Source organism: Mercurialis annua, linkage group LG5 (genome assembly GCF_937616625.2).
Source record: "Mercurialis annua linkage group LG5, ddMerAnnu1.2, whole genome shotgun sequence".
Classification (NCBI taxonomy): Eukaryota; Viridiplantae; Streptophyta; class Magnoliopsida; order Malpighiales; family Euphorbiaceae; genus Mercurialis; species Mercurialis annua.
The window spans coordinates 8,985,438-9,007,606 of NC_065574.1; the positions used below are offsets into that span (position 1 = coordinate 8,985,438).

The 22,169-nt window shown below is 31.4% G+C and overlaps 6 protein-coding genes across 6 annotated transcripts; 1 reads left to right on the forward strand and 5 right to left on the reverse strand.

Annotated features, from left to right (window-relative positions):
* Positions 1–159: 159 nt before the first annotated feature.
* On the reverse strand, positions 160–1,766 carry LOC126681407 (uncharacterized). The gene is made up of 3 exons (XM_050376946.1): positions 1,469–1,766; positions 1,008–1,355; positions 160–542 (listed from the first exon to the last, which is right to left on the reverse strand). Exons 1-3 carry the CDS (start codon positions 1,764–1,766, stop codon positions 160–162), a joined length of 1,029 nt encoding a protein of 342 aa, XP_050232903.1.
* A 1,195-nt stretch (positions 1,767–2,961) lies between these two features.
* LOC126680421 (F-box protein CPR1-like) lies at positions 2,962–4,326 on the reverse strand. Its single transcript, XM_050375549.1, has one exon. It carries the CDS (start codon positions 4,291–4,293, stop codon positions 3,073–3,075), a length of 1,221 nt encoding a protein of 406 aa, XP_050231506.1. The 5' UTR covers positions 4,294–4,326; the 3' UTR covers positions 2,962–3,072.
* A 3,075-nt stretch (positions 4,327–7,401) lies between these two features.
* LOC126680423 (F-box protein CPR1-like) lies at positions 7,402–8,727 on the reverse strand. Its single transcript, XM_050375550.1, has one exon. The coding sequence runs from the start codon at positions 8,688–8,690 to the stop codon at positions 7,479–7,481; it is 1,212 nt and encodes a 403-aa protein (XP_050231507.1). The 5' UTR covers positions 8,691–8,727; the 3' UTR covers positions 7,402–7,478.
* Positions 8,728–10,746: 2,019 nt separating this feature from the next.
* On the reverse strand, positions 10,747–11,856 carry LOC126681408 (F-box protein CPR1-like). The gene has a single exon (XM_050376947.1). The coding sequence runs from the start codon at positions 11,854–11,856 to the stop codon at positions 10,747–10,749; it is 1,110 nt and encodes a 369-aa protein (XP_050232904.1).
* A 4,667-nt stretch (positions 11,857–16,523) lies between these two features.
* LOC126681409 (F-box protein CPR1-like) lies at positions 16,524–17,402 on the reverse strand. Its single transcript, XM_050376949.1, has one exon. The coding sequence runs from the start codon at positions 17,400–17,402 to the stop codon at positions 16,524–16,526; it is 879 nt and encodes a 292-aa protein (XP_050232906.1).
* A 2,826-nt stretch (positions 17,403–20,228) lies between these two features.
* Positions 20,229–21,681, forward strand: LOC126683379 (probable histone H2A variant 3). Its single transcript, XM_050379251.2, has 2 exons — positions 20,229–20,470; positions 21,240–21,681. Exons 1-2 carry the CDS (start codon positions 20,357–20,359, stop codon positions 21,534–21,536), a joined length of 411 nt encoding a protein of 136 aa, XP_050235208.1. The 5' UTR covers positions 20,229–20,356; the 3' UTR covers positions 21,537–21,681.
* Positions 21,682–22,169: the final 488 nt, after the last annotated feature.

A 22,169-nucleotide genomic window follows, 5' to 3' on the forward strand; every position in this document is an offset into this window, starting at 1 on the left:
AACAGATTGAGTCTGTTACTCTAACTGCCTTGCTGACTCAGCATTACATGCTGATCTCATGTGCTTAGCACAGTAAATAACTAACTAATCTAGCTAATTAAATATGGACAAGTGGCACATGAAAGATGGATGATGTAAACATTCTGTTAAAAAATAAAATCATTTAGCATTAAAATTAACCGGAACAAGGCTTCTTACACATTTAAATGAATAATTCCATTTGATTTCATCATCATCAGCATCTAAAATCCTAATTCTCTGAACGCGTTTGCGGGGCTGATGTTCAGATGTTTGGTTCTCCTCGTTCTCGTCCTCGTCCTCGTCCTCTTGTAGGTCATAGCTCAATAACAAACATCTATGAACGTCTAATAAGAGTTGATCGCCAGTTTTTGAATACCCTATTGGCTTAACATGTGATTGAAGACGATATACCATGCCTAGATTCGATCTACATACTGAGACTATTTGGTTCAGCTGTTTCTTATAGTTGGTGGCTGTTAGTTGTTGCTGATAGCTGTTAGCTGTTGGCTGATAGCTGATAGCTGATATATCATAAGTGTTTGGTGAGATTTAATTAACTGTAGCTGTTTATATATAAAATGACCGTAAAAGGCATAATTTTTGTTTTTATTTATTAATTTATGAATATATTATATCATATATTATTTAATAAAAGTATTAATAATTATTTTTTATAAAAAGCAATATTTAGTTTAAATTTATTTAGATATTTTTTTGATAAATTTATAATAAATTTTTCAAAAAGTTATTAAATTATATTTGTTTTAATATAAATAAAATAATTTTATATATTTATAAATGATTAGAAAATTTAAAAATAAATTAAATAATTTTATATATAAAAAACGATATATTCTAATAGGGGTAATTTTGTCTAAATAATGAAACAGCTATCAGATGTTGGCAAAAAGCTCCAAAATGCAGCTTTTCAAACAGCAACTGTTGGAGGTTCAAAAAGCTCCAAAAAACTCTGAAAAATTTCTCACCAAACACTTTGGTGGAGCTTTTTGAAAAGTAAAAGCCAAAAGATCCACCAAAAAGCTGAACCAAACACCCCCTTAATCCATGATTCTCTTTTCTATATTGCTTCATCACCCAAATCTCAACTAAGAAATCATCATGGTCATCCGTACACATGCCGAGGCATCCTCCTAGTTCCGCTAATTCTATAAGCCGACAATACTCACGATTTAATACATTAGGAATCGGCACTTCACGAAATCTTTCGTCTTCTAGATTAAAAGAAACAATCAATTGATATGCATGTTTTTTAAATGCAATCCAGTGCAAACAAGAACCAACAAGAGTACCCAGAACTCTTGCGTCACGCCAACCTACTTTATAAGGAAAGTCTTGGATCGTTTTAGAACAATTATGTTTTATACTATAAACCATAACTCTCGATCTTTTTTCCCTCTCGTCGTTGTCTGTCCGGATCCTGATCAACTTGTAATCGTCGTTGACGGGGTCATAGCGTCGAGAAGATGATCAGAGCTATGAATTTTATGATCCGGTCCCAAAAAATTAGGCAGCTTTAGTTGCGTTTTGTTGGATGGATTCCGCAGTAAAATGCCTTGATCGGGATGGTACAATGCGATTAAGCCGTTGCAAGAACCAAATATAACAAGATTTCTCAAGTGATCGAGATGATAAGAATCGGTTTTATCCCCCAAAGAACTCTCAGAAGACACAGAAAAAGGGTGGTCAAATTCCATATGTTGGTAATCTGGAGAATCTAAATTCATTATATAGGTTTTATTGTTAACCTGTTGTAAATCTGTTTGAGCAATGAAGAGGACACGATTGGTATACTATACCCTTTTAATTATAATTCATTTTATAAAAGGTATACTATACCCTTTTATTCGACCGATGGAGTTTCGATCACCACATCTTTTGTTTTACTTAACAAAACAAAACAAAAAACTTGAGCACTATTAAACTAAATCAACCAAGCTCAAGCAATTATGATTAGAAATAGTATAAATTCAATGATTTTAATACGGTGATGACATTCCTAAAAAAAAGGCCTAAGAGTCTAAAAGTATCCAAACTTTTTAATTTTTTTCCGTTTATAGCCTTAACTTTCAAAATCTTTGATTTTAGTCCATTTCTCATTTTTCAATTTCAATTATAGCTAATTGCTCAAATATGAGTGGAAAAAAAATTCAAAATAATGCTTGATATTTGGAATTTTTGATGGTAAAATAATAAATTAGAATAATATGAAACAATATGAACGACATATTTAAATTTTTTTCCACTTTTATTTGAGCAATTGACTATAATGAAAGTGAAAAATAAAAATTGGGCTAAAATTGAAGATTTTGAAAGTTTGGGTCATAAACAAAAAAAATCGGAAAGATGGAGTATTTTTAATGATTATGCCAAAAACAAATATGTTGATGACAAATTATTATTTATTAAAAATGTTTATCCAGTATTTTTTAAATATTAAACCCTTACTTACTGCTTTCACTAAATTTTATAAATAATTTATTTATCTATTCGTAAAATTAGATCTGATTATATGGTAAATTAAATTTTATAAGGTTCATAATTTCATTTTTTTTATGTCAAATTAAATTTTATAAGGTTAATAATTTCATTTATTTTATATCTTTCTACATTAGAGCATCTCCCAAAAGACTCTTTAAAATTTGGAGAGTTTGACAATAAATTAAATCTCCAGCGAACTCTCTATTTCCGTATAACATTGATTATTCCGTATTTTCCCAAGTCTGATATAATGCTGATGAAAAACTTAATGCATACTGAAAATTTCAGGATATGGGGAAATACTCTGCAGCATTTGATCTTAAGAAACTTTCTGCTTACCATTACAATGTCTTGTTGCTGGGATTCATGTCCAAATAAAATCTCTAAGAAAATAAACATAAAATCCAAATCCAAATACAAATACAAAATAAATCCCAGCAACAAGACATTGAATCACATAGAGGTTTAATTCATGAATCCTAGGATCAAAAATCAGCTAGTATAGCGTAAATCTCTAAATCAGTTTCGATTTGTATAACATACTATTCCGCGTCAAACATGGACCGGGACAAGGCTACTTACACATATAGTTGAATCAAATCGGGAGAATTTGCCTGCTTCTAATATGTTAATCCTCCGAACGCGTTTGTCGGACACCTTTCGTGCTTGGTTGAACCCGGAGATGTGATTTTGCTGAGATGTTTGGGACTCCTCCCCCTGTAGGTCACACTCCAATAAATATAATTTAGGGCCACCGACGTGCAGTAAGAGTTTATGGCCAGTTTTCGAATACCCGATTGGCTTAACACATTTTAAATTAGCTTTGCATACAGAGAATATTTGAATCCATGAGTCCCTCACTCCATATTCCTTCATCACCCAAATCCCAACGGACTTGTAGTTCTCATCCACGCTCATACTCAGCCTTCCTCCTAATTCCCCTAATTCCTTGCACTTATAGAGTTTATCATCAAAATCAGGAATCGGAATCTCGCGGTACTTTTCGTCTTCCAGATTGAAACCAACGATCAGCTGATCGGATGAATTACGTGGTTGTGAAACAATCCAGTGCAAACAAGAACCAACAAGCGTGCCACAATTTCTATACCTACTAACATTATAATTAAAATCCTCGATCCGTCTTGAAGAATTATGTTTTACGCTATACACCAAAGCTATGGATCCTTTTCTCCTCTTTCTATCAATTGCCCGGATCCTGACCAACTTGTAATCGTCGCTGACGGGATCATAGCCGAACCCATCAAGAATATAACACGAGCTAAGAATCTCCTGACTCCGTCCCCAAAAATCAGGTAGCTTTCGGTGCCTTTTGGTTGATAGATTCCACAGGAACATTCCCCGTTGAGGATGATACAATGCGACTAAGCCATTGCACGAACCAAATATAAGACAAGTTTTCGGGCATTCCCAAATATCTTCAGGAATAATAGAAAAAGGGTGATCACATCCCACTAGATAATCTAAATTAATAGTATTGATTTTATTGTGATCACATTCCGCTAGGTGGGGGTTTGAATAATCTAAATTTACTGTATATATTTCGTTATTCATACAATCGTATTTATTTGGTTGAACAATGAAGAAGTTACGATTGGCGTTTGTATTGTTAGATTGAGATAGATGAAGGATTATAAAATCGCGACTGTCAATTAAAGAACAATATGATTTTGATAAGCACCTGAATCGAAGGAGAGACTTAACAGGTAAAAGTTTTAGTATGTCACTTATAATATCAAGTGGTAAGTCTGACATTGTTGCTATCAAACTGCTAAGTAGTCAGGTTTATTTTAGGTTTTTCTTTGGTGAAGGATAAAAGATATACCGAATTTTTAAATCCATGGCCTTATTTATAACTAAACCCTATTCTTTGAATTATCACTCATGCACTCCAAATCCTTCCATCGGTTGGATTTTAGTTTGACCCGCTACTTGCTTTTCGGTCAATTTTGAGTCTTTTACGTTCCATAGATTTACTTTTGCACTAGACCATTATTTATGTTGATCCCATTCTTATCTCTTTTTATCTTTGATAAATTAAACTAATCAAAATTAAAATTTTAAAATTTTAAAAGTTATGCGGTTATGAAATTTGAAAGTTTTAGTTTATTATTAATTTTTATGTGAAGTTTTGCAAAAGGTTTTTAAAAACAGATACAAAATTCCAAAACGTAGAACTTGAATAAGTTTCCGTGTAACATTGGTTATTCCTAATTTATTCTTCTTCTTTTTTGTCAAAGATTAAACTTCATTAATTGAAGAATGATATATACAATTAGAAAATGACTTCTCAACAGTCAACACTAATGAGTAAGACATTTCATAAGTAAATGATGAGACCTGCAAAACAGTCATCCACAAGGGCTTTTTTAGCCACCGAATGGGCCACCCAATTAAAATCTAATTTCTAAAAATTTGAAATTAGATCGAGAATAATTAAGACTACTCTAGCATCTTTGTCATCAGTGGTCTGAAATCAATGACTCCTCCATTGCTGTTCGTAGTCCTAGTCCATCCGCCACAATTAGTTCTATAATGCCAAGAAATCGTCGTGCCTATATAACAACTGAAAAAGGCAAATCGTACGAAAAAATAACATAATATATTTCGCCATTTAAAATAGGTCTATAGTTACTTTGTTTTCAAAAAAATAAATATTACTTTATCTACTTATTTTTATTAGATGAATTGTAATGACATTCATCCAATAGTGAAGTAGATAAAGTAAATTAAACACAAAGTAACTATAGAAACGGCCATATAAAATTATATATATGTTGTCGCCATGTAATACGCATTGTATATAAAAAAATCATTAGATGATCAAAATTTCCAAAATCCATATACAATTTCAAAAATTGATGAAAAATATCAATTAGTCTTTAGATATAAGACCAACAAAAATTTAAATTAAATGTATAAGAAAATACCAGCATAATCATCTAATTTTATATTTAAATCATTATCTTTATAAATTTAAAGTTAAATTTTATATTTGTAATTTTAATAACTGGATAAACTATTATCCATACAAAATATATTTATATTGCATCCTACAATAGATCTAACATAATTAATCAAAATCTGTAAATTTTACACTTTTTTACATTTTTTTTAAATATTATGGTAAAAACCATGCCAGTTAATAAAATATTTTATAAAAAGCATAATACAATTTTTTAAAAAAAAATTATTTTGACTAATTAAATAAAATAAAACCATTAGAAAAATTAATAAAAGTAATGAAACAAAATATCGACAAATAAAAGAAAATGATATAATAAATAAAAAAACGGACTAACCCGAATTAGTCGTGCATATGATTGCAGTAATCTTTCATCGACAATGACTAGCTCCATATTCTATCCAAAATTTAATTTATTCTTCCAAGTCTCACATTCTCTATTTAAAATAAAAAGTTTCAGACTTTGATTGTATATTAAACACTTTAGGTCATTGAATTTACCTGTTATTATAGAAAGGATACTATATTTCATTTTGTTATAAAAAGGTCTTTTGTTAACGGGGGTTCACTGCGGCGGATTTGGTTAAATTTTGTTACAAAATGGTCACTGAATTTATCGTGAATTATAAAAAAGTTACTGAGTTATATCCCTTTTTATAATTATGGCTTGTCACGTAAGCAAAAACGGAGCGTTTTAGTGTGAAACAGCGCGTTTTATATGGGTGGCCTCCCGTTATAACAAAACGTATGACTCAGTGATCTTTTTGTAAAAAAATGAAGTTCAGTAACCTTTTTGTAATAACAGGTTAGTTCAATAACTCATAATGTTTAATATCCTACTTTGATTTGTGGAATAATCAGACATTCTCCTTTGGAGTCTTAACTCCGTCTCTAATAGAAAAAGGGTGATCACATTCCGCTAGGTAATCTAAATTAATTGTATAGATTTTACTGTGATCACATCCCACTAGGTGGGGGTCTGAGTAATCTAAATTCATTGTATAATATTTTATTATTCATACCACAAAGAGTCTACTTAATTTAATGCTAGTATTAGTATGTTTTACAAATTAAATCTTATTGTTGGTGGCACTCAAGAATGTGGATTACTAAACGACATCGTTACTAATGATACTGGTATCGTCTAATGCCGAAGAACAGATGGACTGGTGAGCAGTTGATGGGTGATAAACCTAGATGGTACGAACAATTTATTCAATCAACCTAATCTGTTTCGAAAATGTGTAGGAAATTATCATCACCATATTGTTGGCGGAATAAGTGAGTCTCGTAAGAAGAAACTGAGAATTAGGCACATTGTGAAATCGATGCTATTGCTGGTGCAACTGATGCTTCTGGTCGTGGTGATGCGATGCTTGTGGTCATCGTAATGGTGGCGGCGGTGGTGCTTATGATAGTTTTGTTAGTTTTATAAGACAGACAATGTTTCATATCTGTAGAGCAGATAAACATACTAGGGTATATAAGTGTTTTATGAAAAAAATGATAGTTCGGAACCGTTTGTAAGGTTTTATAGTTCAGTAGCCATTTTGTAAAAAAACCATAATTCGCTAAAAAATTTATAACTTTTTATAATTCGGTAACTATTTTTTAAAAAATTTATAATACAGTGACCTAAAAAATATTTAACCCAAAAAACAGAGAAGCAAATGTAATAAAGTATCATCTTACTTCAGATATTTATCCAACCTTTTAACTCTTTTTCCAGTTTTAATTCTGTTATATAATTAGTAATTGGCCTAGCTAATCCTCAAAAATAATTATTAAGGTCCACGCAAATAAGTTAGAACAAAATTTCTCAAGTAACCAAAATACTGTCAAGCATAATCACACCCTACCATTATCTATTCTGCTCTGCTTGATTTTTCAGGAAAAAGTAAGTGCAATATATACCTTTATTTATCAAAGTATTATAACAAAATAATATCTTCTCATTAACTAAATAAAAATAAAATTAATTAGCATTAAAATTGAGCGGAACAAGGCTCGTTACACATTTAAGTGCATAATTCCATTTGATTTCACCATCATCTCCTAAATTCCCAATTCTGTGAATGCGTTTGCGGGGCTGACATTCAGATGTTTGGTTCTCCTCCTCTTCTCGCAGGTCATAGCCCACTAATAAACAGCTATGAACGTCGAATAAGAGTCGATCGCCTTTTTTCGAATACCCGATTGGCTTGACATGTGATGGGAGCCAATAAAATGACATGCCTACTTTCCCTCTAAATTCTGAGAATATTTTAATCCATGATTCTCTTATTCCATATTCCTTCATCACCCAAATCTCAACTGACATATCATCATTGACATCCGTGCACATACTCAGGCATCCTCCTACTTCCCCTAATTCTATAAGGCAATGATCCTCGCTCTTTAATACATCAGGAATCGGCACTCTGCCAAATCTTTCGTCTTCCAGATTGAACGCAACGATCAGCTTATCATGATCATAAACATAATCATCTGGCTCATAAACAATCCAGTGCAAACATGAACCAACAAGAGTACCCCAATTTCTGCTCTGATGAACATCATAAGGAAAGTCTTCCATCCTTCGAGAGCAATTATGTTTTACACTATAAACCATAGCTCTGGATCTTTTTTCCCTCTCGTCGTTGGCTGTCCGGATCCTGATCAACTTGTAATCGTCGCTGACGGGATCATAGCCGAATCCGTCGAGCAGATGATCAGAGCTATGAATTTTGTGATCCGGACCCCAAAAATTAGGCAGCTTTTGTTGCTTTTTGGTGGATGGATTCCACAATAACATGCCTTGAACGGGATGGTACAATGCGATTAAGCCGTTGCAAGAACCAAATATAACAACATTTTTCAAGTGATCGAGATGATAAGAATCAGTTTTATCCCCCAAAGAACTCTCAGAAGACACAGAGAAAGGGTGGTCGAATTCCACATGTTGGTAATCTGGAGAATCTAAATTCATTATATAGGTTTTATTGTTAACCTGTTGTAAATCTGTTTGAGCAATGAAGAGGAAACGATTGGTGTTTGTACTTTTAGATTGAGAGAGATGAAGGTTTGTGAAATCGCGGCTGTCGATTAAAGAACAATACGCTTTCGATAAGCACCTGAAGCGAAGAAGAGACTTAACAGGTAAGTGCTTTAGAATGTCACTCGCATTATCAAAAGGTATCGCTGACATTGTTATAGTTCAGCAGTGAGATTTAGGGTTTTATTCGGCAAGGGAGAAATGAGATATATATATACATATATTTCTCACTACAATGCCTTTGGTTTTATTTGTTTTCTTTGCGTGCACTCAATTTAAATTACTTTTACTTGTTGAATTGGATTTTGTTTTATTTTTTTAAACATCAAATAAACTGATTGGTTACTTATTTAGTTATTTTTTTGCCAATTTCCTAGTTTGTTGGCTATTGAATCTCTGTTTAATTAGGAAGCTTTAAATGACTGAGGGACAAGGAAAGGAGTTAAAATTTTATTTGGACAAATATTTTTATATTTTTATATAGTCTCCTAAATATAAAAATATTAATTCTTTTAATTAAAACCTGTATCTAGATCTTAAAAGTATTAATATAAAATTATTATTAATATAAAATTCTTTAAAATGAAACAAAATTAACTTTTAACTATATCTGTTTGTTTAATAATTGAAAACTATTGGCCGGCAACTGTCACCGGAGGAGGCAGTAGCATTAGTAACTACACTTTAATTATTATTTCATTGCCAAAATTTCTGGAGTCTTAACTCAGTCTCTAATGCATATGAAGAGCCTTGCTGTTCTCAAAATTTCTGGAGTCTTAACTCAGGATTCTACTTCATATGTAAATATTGTAGATATGTGAAGGTGAGAGTGTTAAAGAAAGCATCTAGCAGAAAGCTACCAACTCAGCAAGATGGTGGTTCGAAGTTCTGTTTTAAGTCCGTGTGAAATTTACTGTTTTGGCATAGTTGTTTTTATCTTTCAGCATTGATTTTCGTGCGATCAAACCGATAAACACAAAAATAGAAACCCTGCACGAAATCTCTGAAAGCAGTTAGCGAAACTTCATTTATCTACAAGAATAAGTTACAAATATAAAGTTTCATATTCATTTCCAGAAACAGAATGACCATCAAAATATAGGACTCCGTAAGTTTTTGTGAAATATAGAAATTCACCATGCGACTAACGGTTGCTTTTGGCAGGGTATTGCAGAGGGTTCGTGCTTAGAGATAGCTATATAATTTCAAATAAACATATCAAAGTTGAAACTTATAAATTTTTTAAAAATGTGTCGTTATGAAAAAAATGTCGAGATATATATAGTATTCAAAAAGATCCCCTGCAACATAAAGCAGTCATTTTATTGAGAATGACAATTAAGGTTATTATGTTATGTGCAGTCAACAGTAACTAAAGAGCTAGAAAACTTAAAAATACATTCTCGTGGTTGTTTTTATTTTTCAGCATTTTCATTTTCGTACAATCTAGCTGATAAACACTAAAAAATGAAATGGCTAAACGAAACTCTAAAACCAAAGTCACGAAACCACTGTTTTTACAAGAATAATTTTTTAAACATATACTTTCATAATCATTTCAAGAAACAAAACAAACATCAAAATGTACTTAAGACCCCAATTTTTTTTCCGACAGAGAAATTCACCACGCGACTGACAATTGCTTTCGGTAGGGCGTTTGACAGGGTTCTTTTGTGGAGTCGATGCCTTTCAAATATATAGCTATCTTTACAAATCTTCCAATAGGCGGAATTCTAACCATCCGTCGTTCTCATGGGCATACGGCAGTACGTTATTCCCCAGGTATTCAGCTGGCATCATCTTTGCGAGATCTGGATGCAGCCGATATGAGGAAATCACCGGCACTCTATAGCTATCTTTTAGCCTCAATAAATAGATGTAATTTTCTACGGATTAGTGGTACTAATTTAATCTATGAACTATATCAGGAAAAATAAGCAAGTGGTTCAGTAATACTATCCAGCTATAAATCTATAAATTTATGAATTTCATATATGAGATTTGAAACTCAGAATACTCAAATTAACTGAATAAAAGAAATGGCATTACCAGAACTTTTAATGACTATATAAAACGATAACAAAAATCCAATACAAAATAAAAATAAGACAAATTTTTTAATTCAATAAAACAAATATTAAACAGTTCCAAAAGTTGTTTAAATCATGAATTCTGGGATCGAATATCAACTAGTCGAGATGAATATGCATCAAACATGGACCGAAACAAGGCTTTTTACACAGTTAACTGAAGAATAGCAGCAGAAGACATCAAATCCTAAATACTTAATCCTCCGAAAACGTTTATCGGACACATTTGGTGGTGGTTGATTGAAATTGGAGAAGTGATTTTGAGATACCTGAGATGTTTGGTCCTCCTCTTGTAGATCATACTCCCACAGACAGCCATTATGGCCATATAATAAGAGTTTATCGCCAGTTTTCGAATATCCAATTGGCCGTAATGACCTGTTGTGTATCGATGATATTCTAATCCACGATTCCTTCTTTCCGTATTCCTTCATCGCCCAAATCTCCACATAATCCGAAATATTCACAGTTAAAGTAAGGCATCCTCCTACTTCCGCTAATTTCAGCTCCCAATATCTATGATTCTGAAAACCGCCAGGAATCGGCAGCGCTCTGCATCTTTCGTCTTCCAGATTGAAAGCAACGATCAGCTTATCAGAATCATCTGGTTCTGAACCAATCCAGTGCAAACAAGAACCAACAAGAGTACCGCAATCTCTATGCTTATTACACTTATAAGGGAACTCCTTAATCCTTCTAGAAGAATTATGTTTTACGCTATAAACCATACCGCTGGATCGTTTTCTACCATGGCCGACGAGTCCCCGGATCCTGACGACCTTGTAATCGTCGCTGACAGGATCATAACCAAATCCATCGAGAAGATAATTACTATGGCTACGCATTTGACAACATATTTTTCGGTGCTTTCGGGTAGATGGATTCCACAAAAACATACCTTCTTGCGAATGATACAACGCGATTAAGCCATTGCAAGAACCAAATATAAGACAAGAATTAAATAGAGGGTGATCACATTTCGCAACATGGTGCTTTGGAGAATCTAAATCCACCATATAGGCTATATGAATATATAAGAAATTTGATTCAAACAAAATGAGGCTACCATTAAGGTTTGTATTGTTAGATTGAGAGAGATGGAGATTTATGAAATCGCGACTGTCGATTAAAGAACAATATGCTTTCGATAAACACCTGAAGCGGAGGAGAGACTTGGCAGGTAAGAGCTTTAATATGTCACATAAATTGTCAAATGATATTTCTGACATTATTGTTATGGGAATTAGGTTTAGCTGTTTAGGGTTTTCTTTGGTGAGGGATAAAAGAGTTTTGTATGACTTGGCTACTCTCTTTTTTTTTTGGGTTAATTTGCTAATCTGTCAGGTACTGAAATTCTTAGGAATATACCACGACCCTGAGTTTTTTGAAAAATAACACGCAACCGTTGCGCCATGTCATTTGTGCAACAAACCAATGATGCATTAGCTATGTGGATAATGAATAATAAAAAAATTAAGTAATAAATAAAAGAATTTTTATCGCAAATTCTCATTGACTTGTTGTAAATATGACATGGCACAACCAATATATGGGATAAAGACTCGAGTTTTTTTATTCCATACCGATACAAATTCCATTGCTAAATTATTGTTTGTCCGTTGTAAATTAATTGAGAAAACAAATAAATTGCGTTATACCTTTCCCATGGAATTTCCTTCATGATCATCTTTTTCATATTAGTGATGGAAGTCTATTTTCCATTGGCAAAAACTTTTCCATCCAAGAGTTTAGAATTGGAAATTTATTTGGAAATTTGTTTTCATTGGGCAAAATTCCTGAAAAAATTACCTATTGAGACGACCAACAAATACTTCTCATTAATTCTCTCCCAAAAAACATGCCCATTAATTCCCACTTATTTAAAACTACTCATTTTAATTAAATTTTTAATTTAAAGAAACTTTCTAATTTATATAAACTACATTAATAATTTTTTAATTGCTTATAAGATAATTCATAAGAGCAAAATCTTTGCCTTATAATTTTCTATTTTTTAAGGTAAAACGAATTATAAAAACTAACTAATATACATGTAAATTACTTTTATTTTTACCAAAAATTTGGGATAAAGAGATCGAGTTAAGATATAAAAGAGATACTATGTTAATTACCTTTACCTTTATCAATTTTTCATATGATTTTCAAGGAAATCATAATAAGTGAACAAAATTCTGAGATAAGTCTCATATAACTTTCAATAATAATCATTCAATTAAATTTTAGGATGGTTGTCATTATGAATTTACTTAATTTCTTAATTTCTAAAATACTTAAGAGTTTCGGTAAAGATAAAATACTTACTACTTTTAATTGATACCAAACCGAACAAATTAATTTTCCACTACATGTGCATTAATTTATTTTATTTCTTTTTTTAAGAGTATTTATCTAAACTAGAATTAATGTAGTAGAAAATTAATTTGTCATTTCTAAAAGGTTATTATTAACATAAAATTTTATTTTTAAAAAAAACATAAAATTCTTGCGAATTATCAGTTTGTATAGACCCGATCAATTATTATCATCGATTTATGTAAGAATCAAATATAATAATTTTAAAAAGATTTTGATTTAATTCACTACAAAAAATAATTTGTCATTTCTAACTTTTTTTTGCTGAAAAAAAAACATTTTGCAGCAATAATTTTAAAAGTTGTTTCCATTAGTTAAGATATAGCATCATTTTATAGAAAATTTTGTTGTCAATTACTTAAGACAACGTTTTATTATTAGCAGAAAACTTAAAAATACATTCTCGTGGTTGTTTTTATTTTTCAGCATTGATTTTCGTGTGATTAAACCGATAAACACAAAAACAGAAACGTTGCACGAAATCTCTGAAACCAGAGTTAGCGAAACTTCATTTATTTACAAGAATAAGTTACAAATATAAAGTTTCATAGTCATTTCCAGAAACAGAATGCCCATCAAAATATAGGACTCCATAAGTTTTTGCGAAATATAGAAATTCACCATACAACTGACAATTGTTTTTGGCAGGGTATTGTGGAGTCTGTGCCTTTCAAATATATTGCTATCTTTACAAATTTACAATCTTCCAATAGCCGGAAATCCGTTCCCATTGCCATTCTTCATTCTCATTGGCACAAGGCAGAACGTTCTTTCCGAGGTGTTCAGTCGGCATCATCTCTGAGGACTGGATGCAACCGAATACGAGGAAATCACAGGCATTTCACGACTATCTCTCAGCCGGTCTTCCAGTGTATCCTATTTTTTTCACATCTCTATCGCTTTAAATCGATGTAATTTTCACATCTTTACTGTAATAAGGATTAACGGGCGATGTATTAAAGTTAGAAATGTAAGCTTCCAGGAGGAAACTTGTCGCTCAGGTTTCGTGATTTAGATCTATTGATGCATTCTGAAATATTATACATTGTCGGAAACGTTTGACATATGCACAATTTTTTATTTTCAGATATATCATGAAGAAACTTTGGACATGTACATCATTTATTCCTCCTATTCAATCTTAACAAAACTCACTACAACAAAATTTACATATAGGGGCGGTTTTTTTGTTCAGTAGGGGCGGTTATAACCGCCCCTACAAGCAGTAACAGCGTTTTATAGCCCCGCCCCTAAACTGCCGTTTATCCCGGCGCCACTACACTGTGCGGGCGGTTTTAGAAGCTACCGGGGTAATGGTTTTTTTGGGGCGGAAATGCAGGGGCGGTTCAAACCGTTGAAAGCTTTCCTCGCGATATTTGGAATCAGAAACCCTAAGAATTTATTCTATTTAGAAATAGAGAGTATAAATAAAGAAGAAGAGATCATTGATTTGGCGAAAAAGAAAAATTGTGTTGAAGAGAAGAAGAGAGCATGATTTTTCTTTTTTGTCGAAGAGTGAGGTTTTCATTTAAAAATGCCCCTAAGATCGAAACCGCCCCTGCAAATCGTCACTAATACGAAGACTATTTTTTAAAATATAAATTGTAGGGGCGTTTAATTCAACCGCCCCTGCAAACCTTCACTAATACGAAGATTACTTTTACAAATATAAATTGTAGGGGCATTTAATACAACCGCCCCTACAAAACCGCCTCCAAAAGCTCTTTTTCTTGTAGTGAATTCTGCTTACCATTATCATATATTGTTGCTGGGATTTACGGTATATTAATGCTATCCTACTAAAATCTCTATAAATTTATGAATTTCAAATATGAGACTTGAAATTCAAATTCATTAATGATACTCAAATTAATTGAATAAGATATGGCCTAAACAGAATTTTTAATGACTATAGTGAACAAAAATAAAAACCAAAAAGACAAATTATAATTTGATAAACAAATCTTTGCCAGCCCCAAAAGTGATTTAAATCATGAATTCTGATATCAAAAATCAGCTAGCCACGACTATAGATTCTATGTATATGAAATCTGAAAAAAAATTATTTTAATTTATAAATTATGAAATTTAAAGAGTTTAATTAAAGGCTTAATTTCTTAAAAAAATCTCACCTTGCATTTTTTTTCGTTTATACCCTGACCTTGTAAAAACACCATTTGTACCCAATTTTGAGTTTTTATGTTTCATCTCTACCCAAAAGCATTAAATTGTACTCTTTTCATTTGAAAAAAAGTTTAAAACAATCCTTCATTTTTAACTTATATACGAATTAGATATTAATGTTATTAATAGTACAAAAATACCATCTTTTTCAAAAAATTAAAAATAATAATAATTTTTTTTTAATTTTTTTAAAAAATATTTCGAATTTTTTTTAATTTTTTCAACTTTTTTAAAAATATTTCCGACAAAAAAAATTAAAAATAATAATACTTTTTTTAATTTTTTATTATTTTATCAAATTAAAAAAATTAATTAATTATTTGGATGTATTTGATTATTTTTTAAGTTTAAGGATTTATTTGTACATTTTAAAATAGAAAAAAGTATGTTTTAAACTCTTTTCCAAATGAAAAAGTACAATTTAATGCTTTTGGGTAGAGATGAAACATAAAAACCCAAAATTGGGTACAAATGGTGTTTTTACAAGATTAGGGTATAAACGAAAAAAAAGTGCAAGGTGGGGTTTTTTTAAGGAATTAAGCCTTAATTAAATAATTAATGTTTGTAATGTAAAAAACAAAATATATTTTCCAAATATAATCTCGAATAAAACAAATTAAAGTTGAAACATATAAATTTTAAAAAATTGTGTCGTATTGAAAAACAAATGTCAAAATATAGAATTCAAAAGTTCTCGTGCAACATAATGCACCGGCATTCATTTTACTAGCCAATAGTAAGTAACTAAAGAGCTAGAAGACCTGAAAATACATTTGATCTTGAGAAACATATTGATGCCAATTTGTTTGTGAGAATGAAATGAACAGAGTAAGCAGTTTATTGCAGTCATTCTCGTGGTTGTTTTTATCTTTCAGCATTTTTATTTTCGTGCAATTTAGCCAATAAACACTAAAGAATGAAAAAGCTAAACGAAAACACTAAAAACAGAATCAGCGAAACCACATTTTTTACGAGAATAATTTTTTAAACATAAATTTCCACAATCATTTCTAGAAATAGAACAAACATCAAAATGAACGAATTTTCTACGGATTAGTGATACTAATTTAATCTATGAACTTTATCAGAAAAAAGAAGCAAGTGGTTCAGTGATACTATTCAGCTATAAATCTATAAAATTATGAATTTAAAATATGAGATTTGAACTCGCATCACGCAAATTAACTGAATAAGATGTGGCCTAAACAGAATTTTTGATGACTAGAAAACATAACGAAAACCCATTATTTAATAAAACAAATATTAAACAGTTCCAAAAGTTGTTTAAATTATGAATTCTGGGATCGAAAATCAGCTAGTTAAGATGAATATGTATGCATCAAACATGGACCGGAACAAGGCTTTTTACACAGTTAACTGAAAATTGACAGAGGAGGACAGCAGCTCCTAATATCTTAATCCTCCGAAAACGTTTATCGGACACATTTGGTGGTGGTTGGTTGAAATTGGAGAAGTGATTCTGAGATATTTGGTCCTCCTCCTCTTGTAGGTCATACTCCCATAGAAATCCACCAGGGCCATACAATAAGAGTTTATCGCCGGTTTTCGAATATCCAATTGGCCGTAATAACCTATTGCGTATCGATGATATTTTAATCCACGCTTCCTTCTTTCCGTATTCCTTCATCACCCAAATCTCCTCATAATCCGAATCCACAATTAAAGTAAGGCATCCTCCTACTTCCGCTAATTTCAGCTCCCAATATATATGATTCTGTAATCCGCCAGGAATCGGCAGCGCTCTGCATCTTTCGTCTTCCAGATTGAAAGCAACGATCAGCTTATCATCATCATCTGGTTCTGAAACAATCCAGTGCAAACAAGAACCAACAAGAGTACCGCAATCTCTATGATTATTACACTTATAAGGGAACTCCTTAATCCTTCTACAAGAATTGTGTTTTACACTATAAACCATACCTCCGGATCGTTTTCTACCCTGGCTGGCGAGTCCCCGGATCCTGACGAACTTGTAATCGTCGCTGACAGGATCATAACCGAATCCATCGAGAACATAATCACTACCGCTACGCATTTCATAACGTAGTTTTCGGGTAGATGGATTCCACAGAAACATTCCTTCTTGAGAATGATACAACGCGATTAAGCCATTGCAAGAACCATATATAAGACAAGAATTAAAAAGAGGGTGATCACATTTGGCTACATGGTGCTCTGGAGAATCTAAATCCACCATATAGGCTTTATGAATATATGATATATTTGATTCAAACAAAATGAGGCTACCATTTGTATTGTTGGATTGAGAGAGATGGAGTTTTATGAAATCGCGATTGTCGATTAAAGAACAATGTGCTTTTGATAAACACCTGAAGCGGAGAGAGACTTGGCAGGTAAGTGCTTTAGTATGTCGCATAAATTATCAAATGATATTTCTGACATTGTTGTTATGGGAATTAGGTTTAGCTGTTTAGGGTTTTCTATGGTGGGGGATAAAAGAGTTTTGTATGACTCGGCTACTCTTTTTTTTTTTTGGGTTAATTGGCTAATCTATCAGGCACTGAAATTCTTAGAAATATATTTCTGAGTTTTTTTATTCCATTGCTAAATTGTCGTATGTTTTAGCCTTTCACAAAAAAAAATTATATCTTTGTCGTAAATTAATTGAGAAAATAAATAAATAAAAATATTTTTAGACATGTCGAGTATTTTCTTTTATCAATTTCCATTCACATTATATACTTTTCTTATATAGAAAAAATTAATTGAGCATAATACTATTATTTACGCATTTAAGAGCATGTCAAATGGATTGTTAAAATAAAGTACTAATGTTATAATTTAGCATTAAATTTTAAAATACAACTTCAATATAGTCCTATAATTTATGGTAAATTTAGCATATGCTATATCTTATGCTAAATTTAGCACTAACTATAGCATGTGCTAAACTATAACATCCAATAGAAATTCATTATTAGTTACAATTTTACCGCAATTATCTTTTCGCATTTATTATTTCAACATTTTTTTAACTTTTCTTAATTTAAATTTTACGTTTTTTTATAATTTTACAATGTCAGTGAATTGATTCTTTTAATAGTAAACCATATACCAATATAATAATTAAAAAATATATTTTTATATAGTTCATCGATTTTCGTAATACTCCCTTCGTCACATTAGAGTTGTCCATTTTGTCTTTATCACACAGTTTAAGAAAAACAATAATTGTTTATGGGTTTTGTAAAAAAATTCTTACTTTTCTTGTCATACCCCTATTTAATATAAGATCCATTTACAATTTGCTTTCAATTTATTCATTAGTGGATTTTAAATAGGGGTAATATAGAAAAATTGAGTGTAAAAGTTAATTACATTTTGAAAGTGGACAAGAATTTTGGGACAAAAAAATTTCTCAAAGTAGACAACTCTATTGGGACAGAGGGAGTAATTTTTTATTTAAAAAAAAACTCATTTTATCAAAAAAAATATTACATTAACTTGTACTATTTAAAATATATAATAAGAATAATTATCAAATAATAACAAATCAATAAAATTAAAAAATAATTGTCATAGTAAATAATTATCTATAACACTTATTTTTAAAATTTTGATTTGGAAAAAATATTACAATGCTATGTTTATTATAGCATTTTACTAATTTTTTCATGTTAAATTTAGTATAAAAATACCACTACATTGGAGATGCTTATGTCTCATTATTTTCTTATACTGTAATTAATTGTAATAATAAGATTTAAATTAATGAATACCAATGAGATATGGCTCAAACGGTATAAATTTTAGACAGCAAGCTGTTAAAGTCGTGGAATTATTTCCTTCCACAAGCATTTTTTTCTATTCAATTATAAAAAAAATTAAAAAATAATAAATAATCCGGGTTTTTTTATTATTACTTTGTTTTTTACAAAATAAATCATACTTTGTTATCTTATCACCTTCATCCCAACAGTGAAATGGACAAAATAAGCCAAAGACAAAGTAAGAGTAATCTTTCCCTTGAAGATCTATTCTTTTCTCTTAAATTCTATAACATTAGTTATGTTTATAAATAGACAAAAATAGACATATATCAAGAAATTTGAGCAGATTATTATTAGGATATCCATATTTATCATAATTTACACTTTAATTTCCGATGTTTGCATATCCCTCATTTTTATTTCTATCAACAAAAATTAAATCTTTTAGTATGGTTGGATTTTGGTTTGATTAAATTCTTTTAGGGGTGTTTTGGATGTTTCATTTTTTTTGAATTTTTGGTGACGTAGCGCCACCAATTTTTTTTTTAAATGACGGTGCCAAAGGTATTTTCGTCCACAAAGGTCGTGAATGAGCGCCGCCATAAATACAGAAAATCTACTGGAACTTTTTAAAATGCAGAGGGTTTAGTGATAGAAAGTTTTAAGTAGAGGGTTCGTGGTTGATTATTAGCCTAAATTGTTTGATTTATACTAATATTAATAAAAAATTACATTTAGATCTTATTTACATTATATTTTATATTTTAAAAATAAATTTAATAACTTTTCTAAAAATTGGCCGATTTTACGATATAGCTGATTTAATGGTTTGCAGGTTTGGATAGTTTTGTTTCGATCCCTTCTAATTGAACTTTTTTTAGATTTTTAGCAAAACCACATTCAAATTATCCATCAGCCAATCCGATTTTCTTTTTTGTTTTTTCTCATATTACAATTGGAAAATTGGAAAATCTGGGCACTCTTGAAACACATCGACTATAAAAGATTTAAAAAATTTAAAACCAACATATATACCACTTGAGCAATAATTCATCAAAAAATTTAAACCTCCGTTAATAAAAACTAAAAAGTGAGGTAGGTGGGGGTTTTTATTTTCTTTTCTTTTTTTGGTTGTTTGGTGACGTATACATAATCCACTCCCAAACTAAACACCATCCACGTGCCACTAAAGCTAACTAAGCAAATCCGTAAATCCCAACAAAACAGAAGCCTAATTTCGTCAAAACCACATATAAAATCCTCTGTTTATCCATCCCGTCAATTCAGATCGCCACAGTCTGTCTGATTTTCTCCTGTCCGAATCGCCACCTCCGTTCTCCGTTCCATTTCAATTTCCTTAATCAGACCCAAAACGAAACCCTAATTTTAAAATCGGTGGGTACCTGAAAAAGGAAAGAAAATGTCAGGGAAAGGAGCTAAAGGGTTGATTACAGCAGCGGGCAAATCGACTGTTAACAACAAAGATAAGGATAAAAAGAAGCCTACCTCTCGCTCTTCTCGCGCTGGTCTTCAGGTCTATTATTTTATTTTATTTTTTAAGTTGGGTTGGTATGAGCATGTTATTGTGTATGGTTTGGTAAGTGAAGTGTTGATTTAAGGTAGAACTGTCGTTTTAATGATGTGTTTTAATGTGATTGGCTAGTCTACAGATGACGTTGTAGACCGAGTCTACTTTAAAACCCTGTGATCTGTCAGGACTTTAGGATTCGCAATTCTTAGGCTTCAGCTTTACTGTTAGGAGACTTGTTGACCTTTTTTTGGATTCTGTAGATGAAGTTTTTTTCATTTAGAAATCTTGAAGGTTAAAGTTATGAGTAAGTTTTCTTTGTGGAAATAGCTGTTAATATGGTGTTGTCTTCCCATTGATCGCATGCGAATGTTGTGCTATTTTAACATTTGTAGTGAGCACTAGTGCATAATTGATGTAATTCCTGAATTCATGGTGTGAGACACTTAAAATGTATGAAGCGGAATGTCGAATAATTAGTGATATAGATATGATCGGCAAATGGTATTTAGTATTTACGTTGCTTTGTTCTATGTAATGCTATCATGCAAGGCTACACCATGTTTGTGGATGCGCCGCTCATGTAGTTATCTAGTTATCTTAAGTAAGTGTAATCCATAGGGATACCATTTGTCTGAATGATCAATCCATCTCAAACAGCATAGACTAATCAGCATAGCTTTTTTGTATGAACAAATAGGAATTCAGTTATAATGTTTTAAGTAAAATTACCTCAATCAATGGTTTTGATATGTGCATCTTTTGTGGATTGCAGTTTCCAGTAGGACGGGTTCACCGACTGTTGAAGACCAGGGTTTCTGCGAACGGGAGGGTTGGGGCAACAGCTGCTGTATATACAGCAGCTATACTGGAATATCTAACTGCCGAAGTGTTGGAGTTGGCCGGAAACGCAAGCAAGGATTTGAAGGTGAAACGTATAACACCGAGGCATTTGCAGCTAGCGATTAGAGGGGACGAAGAACTTGACACACTCATCAAAGGAACAATTGCCGGTGGTGGAGTTATACCGCACATTCACAAATCACTCATTAACAAATCCACCAAGGAGTAATGTGATGCACTTCATCTCTTTTGTGTTGTGTTTGTATCTTAAAAGCGGATAAAATGTATGAGAAACAATGATAAGCAAGGAACCAATTGTGCTTTTGATAATCTTTTTTCAGCAGTGAATTGGGGACTTGAATGTTGTTTGGTAATTCATTTTTTTTAATCCATGTTGGCCTCAGTTTCTATTGCTCTTTGAATTTGACCTATTCATCCATTAAGGCAAAAAAAAAAGATCGGCTATTCAGCTTTTACCAATTATATCCAAATTTTAAATTGTCATTTGCAATCTAATTTCGATAAGCATATTTTAATTATAGTCGACTACTCAATTTAGAGGTATATTTATTAAAAAAATAAAGTCCTATTCACTTTTTTAAATTTGTTCAAGTAATTTTCAATTAAAAGAGTTAAATTTGGTATGAATTGAAAAAAATTGGTCTTTATTGATGAATAGACCATTAAATTGGATAACAAGCTATAACGGAAAGATCTTATTAAAATTGGGCTACAATTAAAAAAATTAAAAATTAGTTAAAATTGAAAAAAAAAATCAAAAACATTTACCCTTTCTTTTGATGAATAAGCCTTGAATTTTTTATGTTAGGAAGTATGGAGAATAGCAGCAGAACCACTCTTG

Coding starts and splice junctions, on each gene's coding strand:
- LOC126681409 (XM_050376949.1), bottom strand. CDS start 17,402: ATGGTGGATTTAGATTCTCCAGAGCACCATGTAGCCAAATGTGATCAC.
- LOC126680423 (XM_050375550.1), bottom strand. CDS start 8,690: ATGTCAGCGATACCTTTTGATAATGCGAGTGACATTCTAAAGCACTTA.
- LOC126683379 (XM_050379251.2), top strand. CDS start 20,357: ATGTCAGGGAAAGGAGCTAAAGGGTTGATTACAGCAGCGGGCAAATCG. Junction 20,471..21,239: donor CTTCTCGCGCTGGTCTTCAG/GTCTATTATTTT, acceptor TGTGGATTGCAG/TTTCCAGTAGGACGGGTTCA.
- LOC126681407 (XM_050376946.1), bottom strand. CDS start 1,766: ATGAATTTAGATTCTCCAGATTACCAACATATGGAATTTGACCACCCT. Junction 1,356..1,468: donor CCCGTCAACGACGATTACAA/GTTGATCAGGAT, acceptor CTTATAAAGTAG/GTTGGCGTGACGCAAGAGTT. Junction 543..1,007: donor AAGCTCCACCAAAGTGTTTG/GTGAGAAATTTT, acceptor ATGATATATCAG/CTATCAGCTATCAGCCAACA.
- LOC126681408 (XM_050376947.1), bottom strand. CDS start 11,856: ATGTCAGAAATATCATTTGACAATTTATGTGACATATTAAAGCTCTTA.
- LOC126680421 (XM_050375549.1), bottom strand. CDS start 4,293: ATGTCAGACTTACCACTTGATATTATAAGTGACATACTAAAACTTTTA.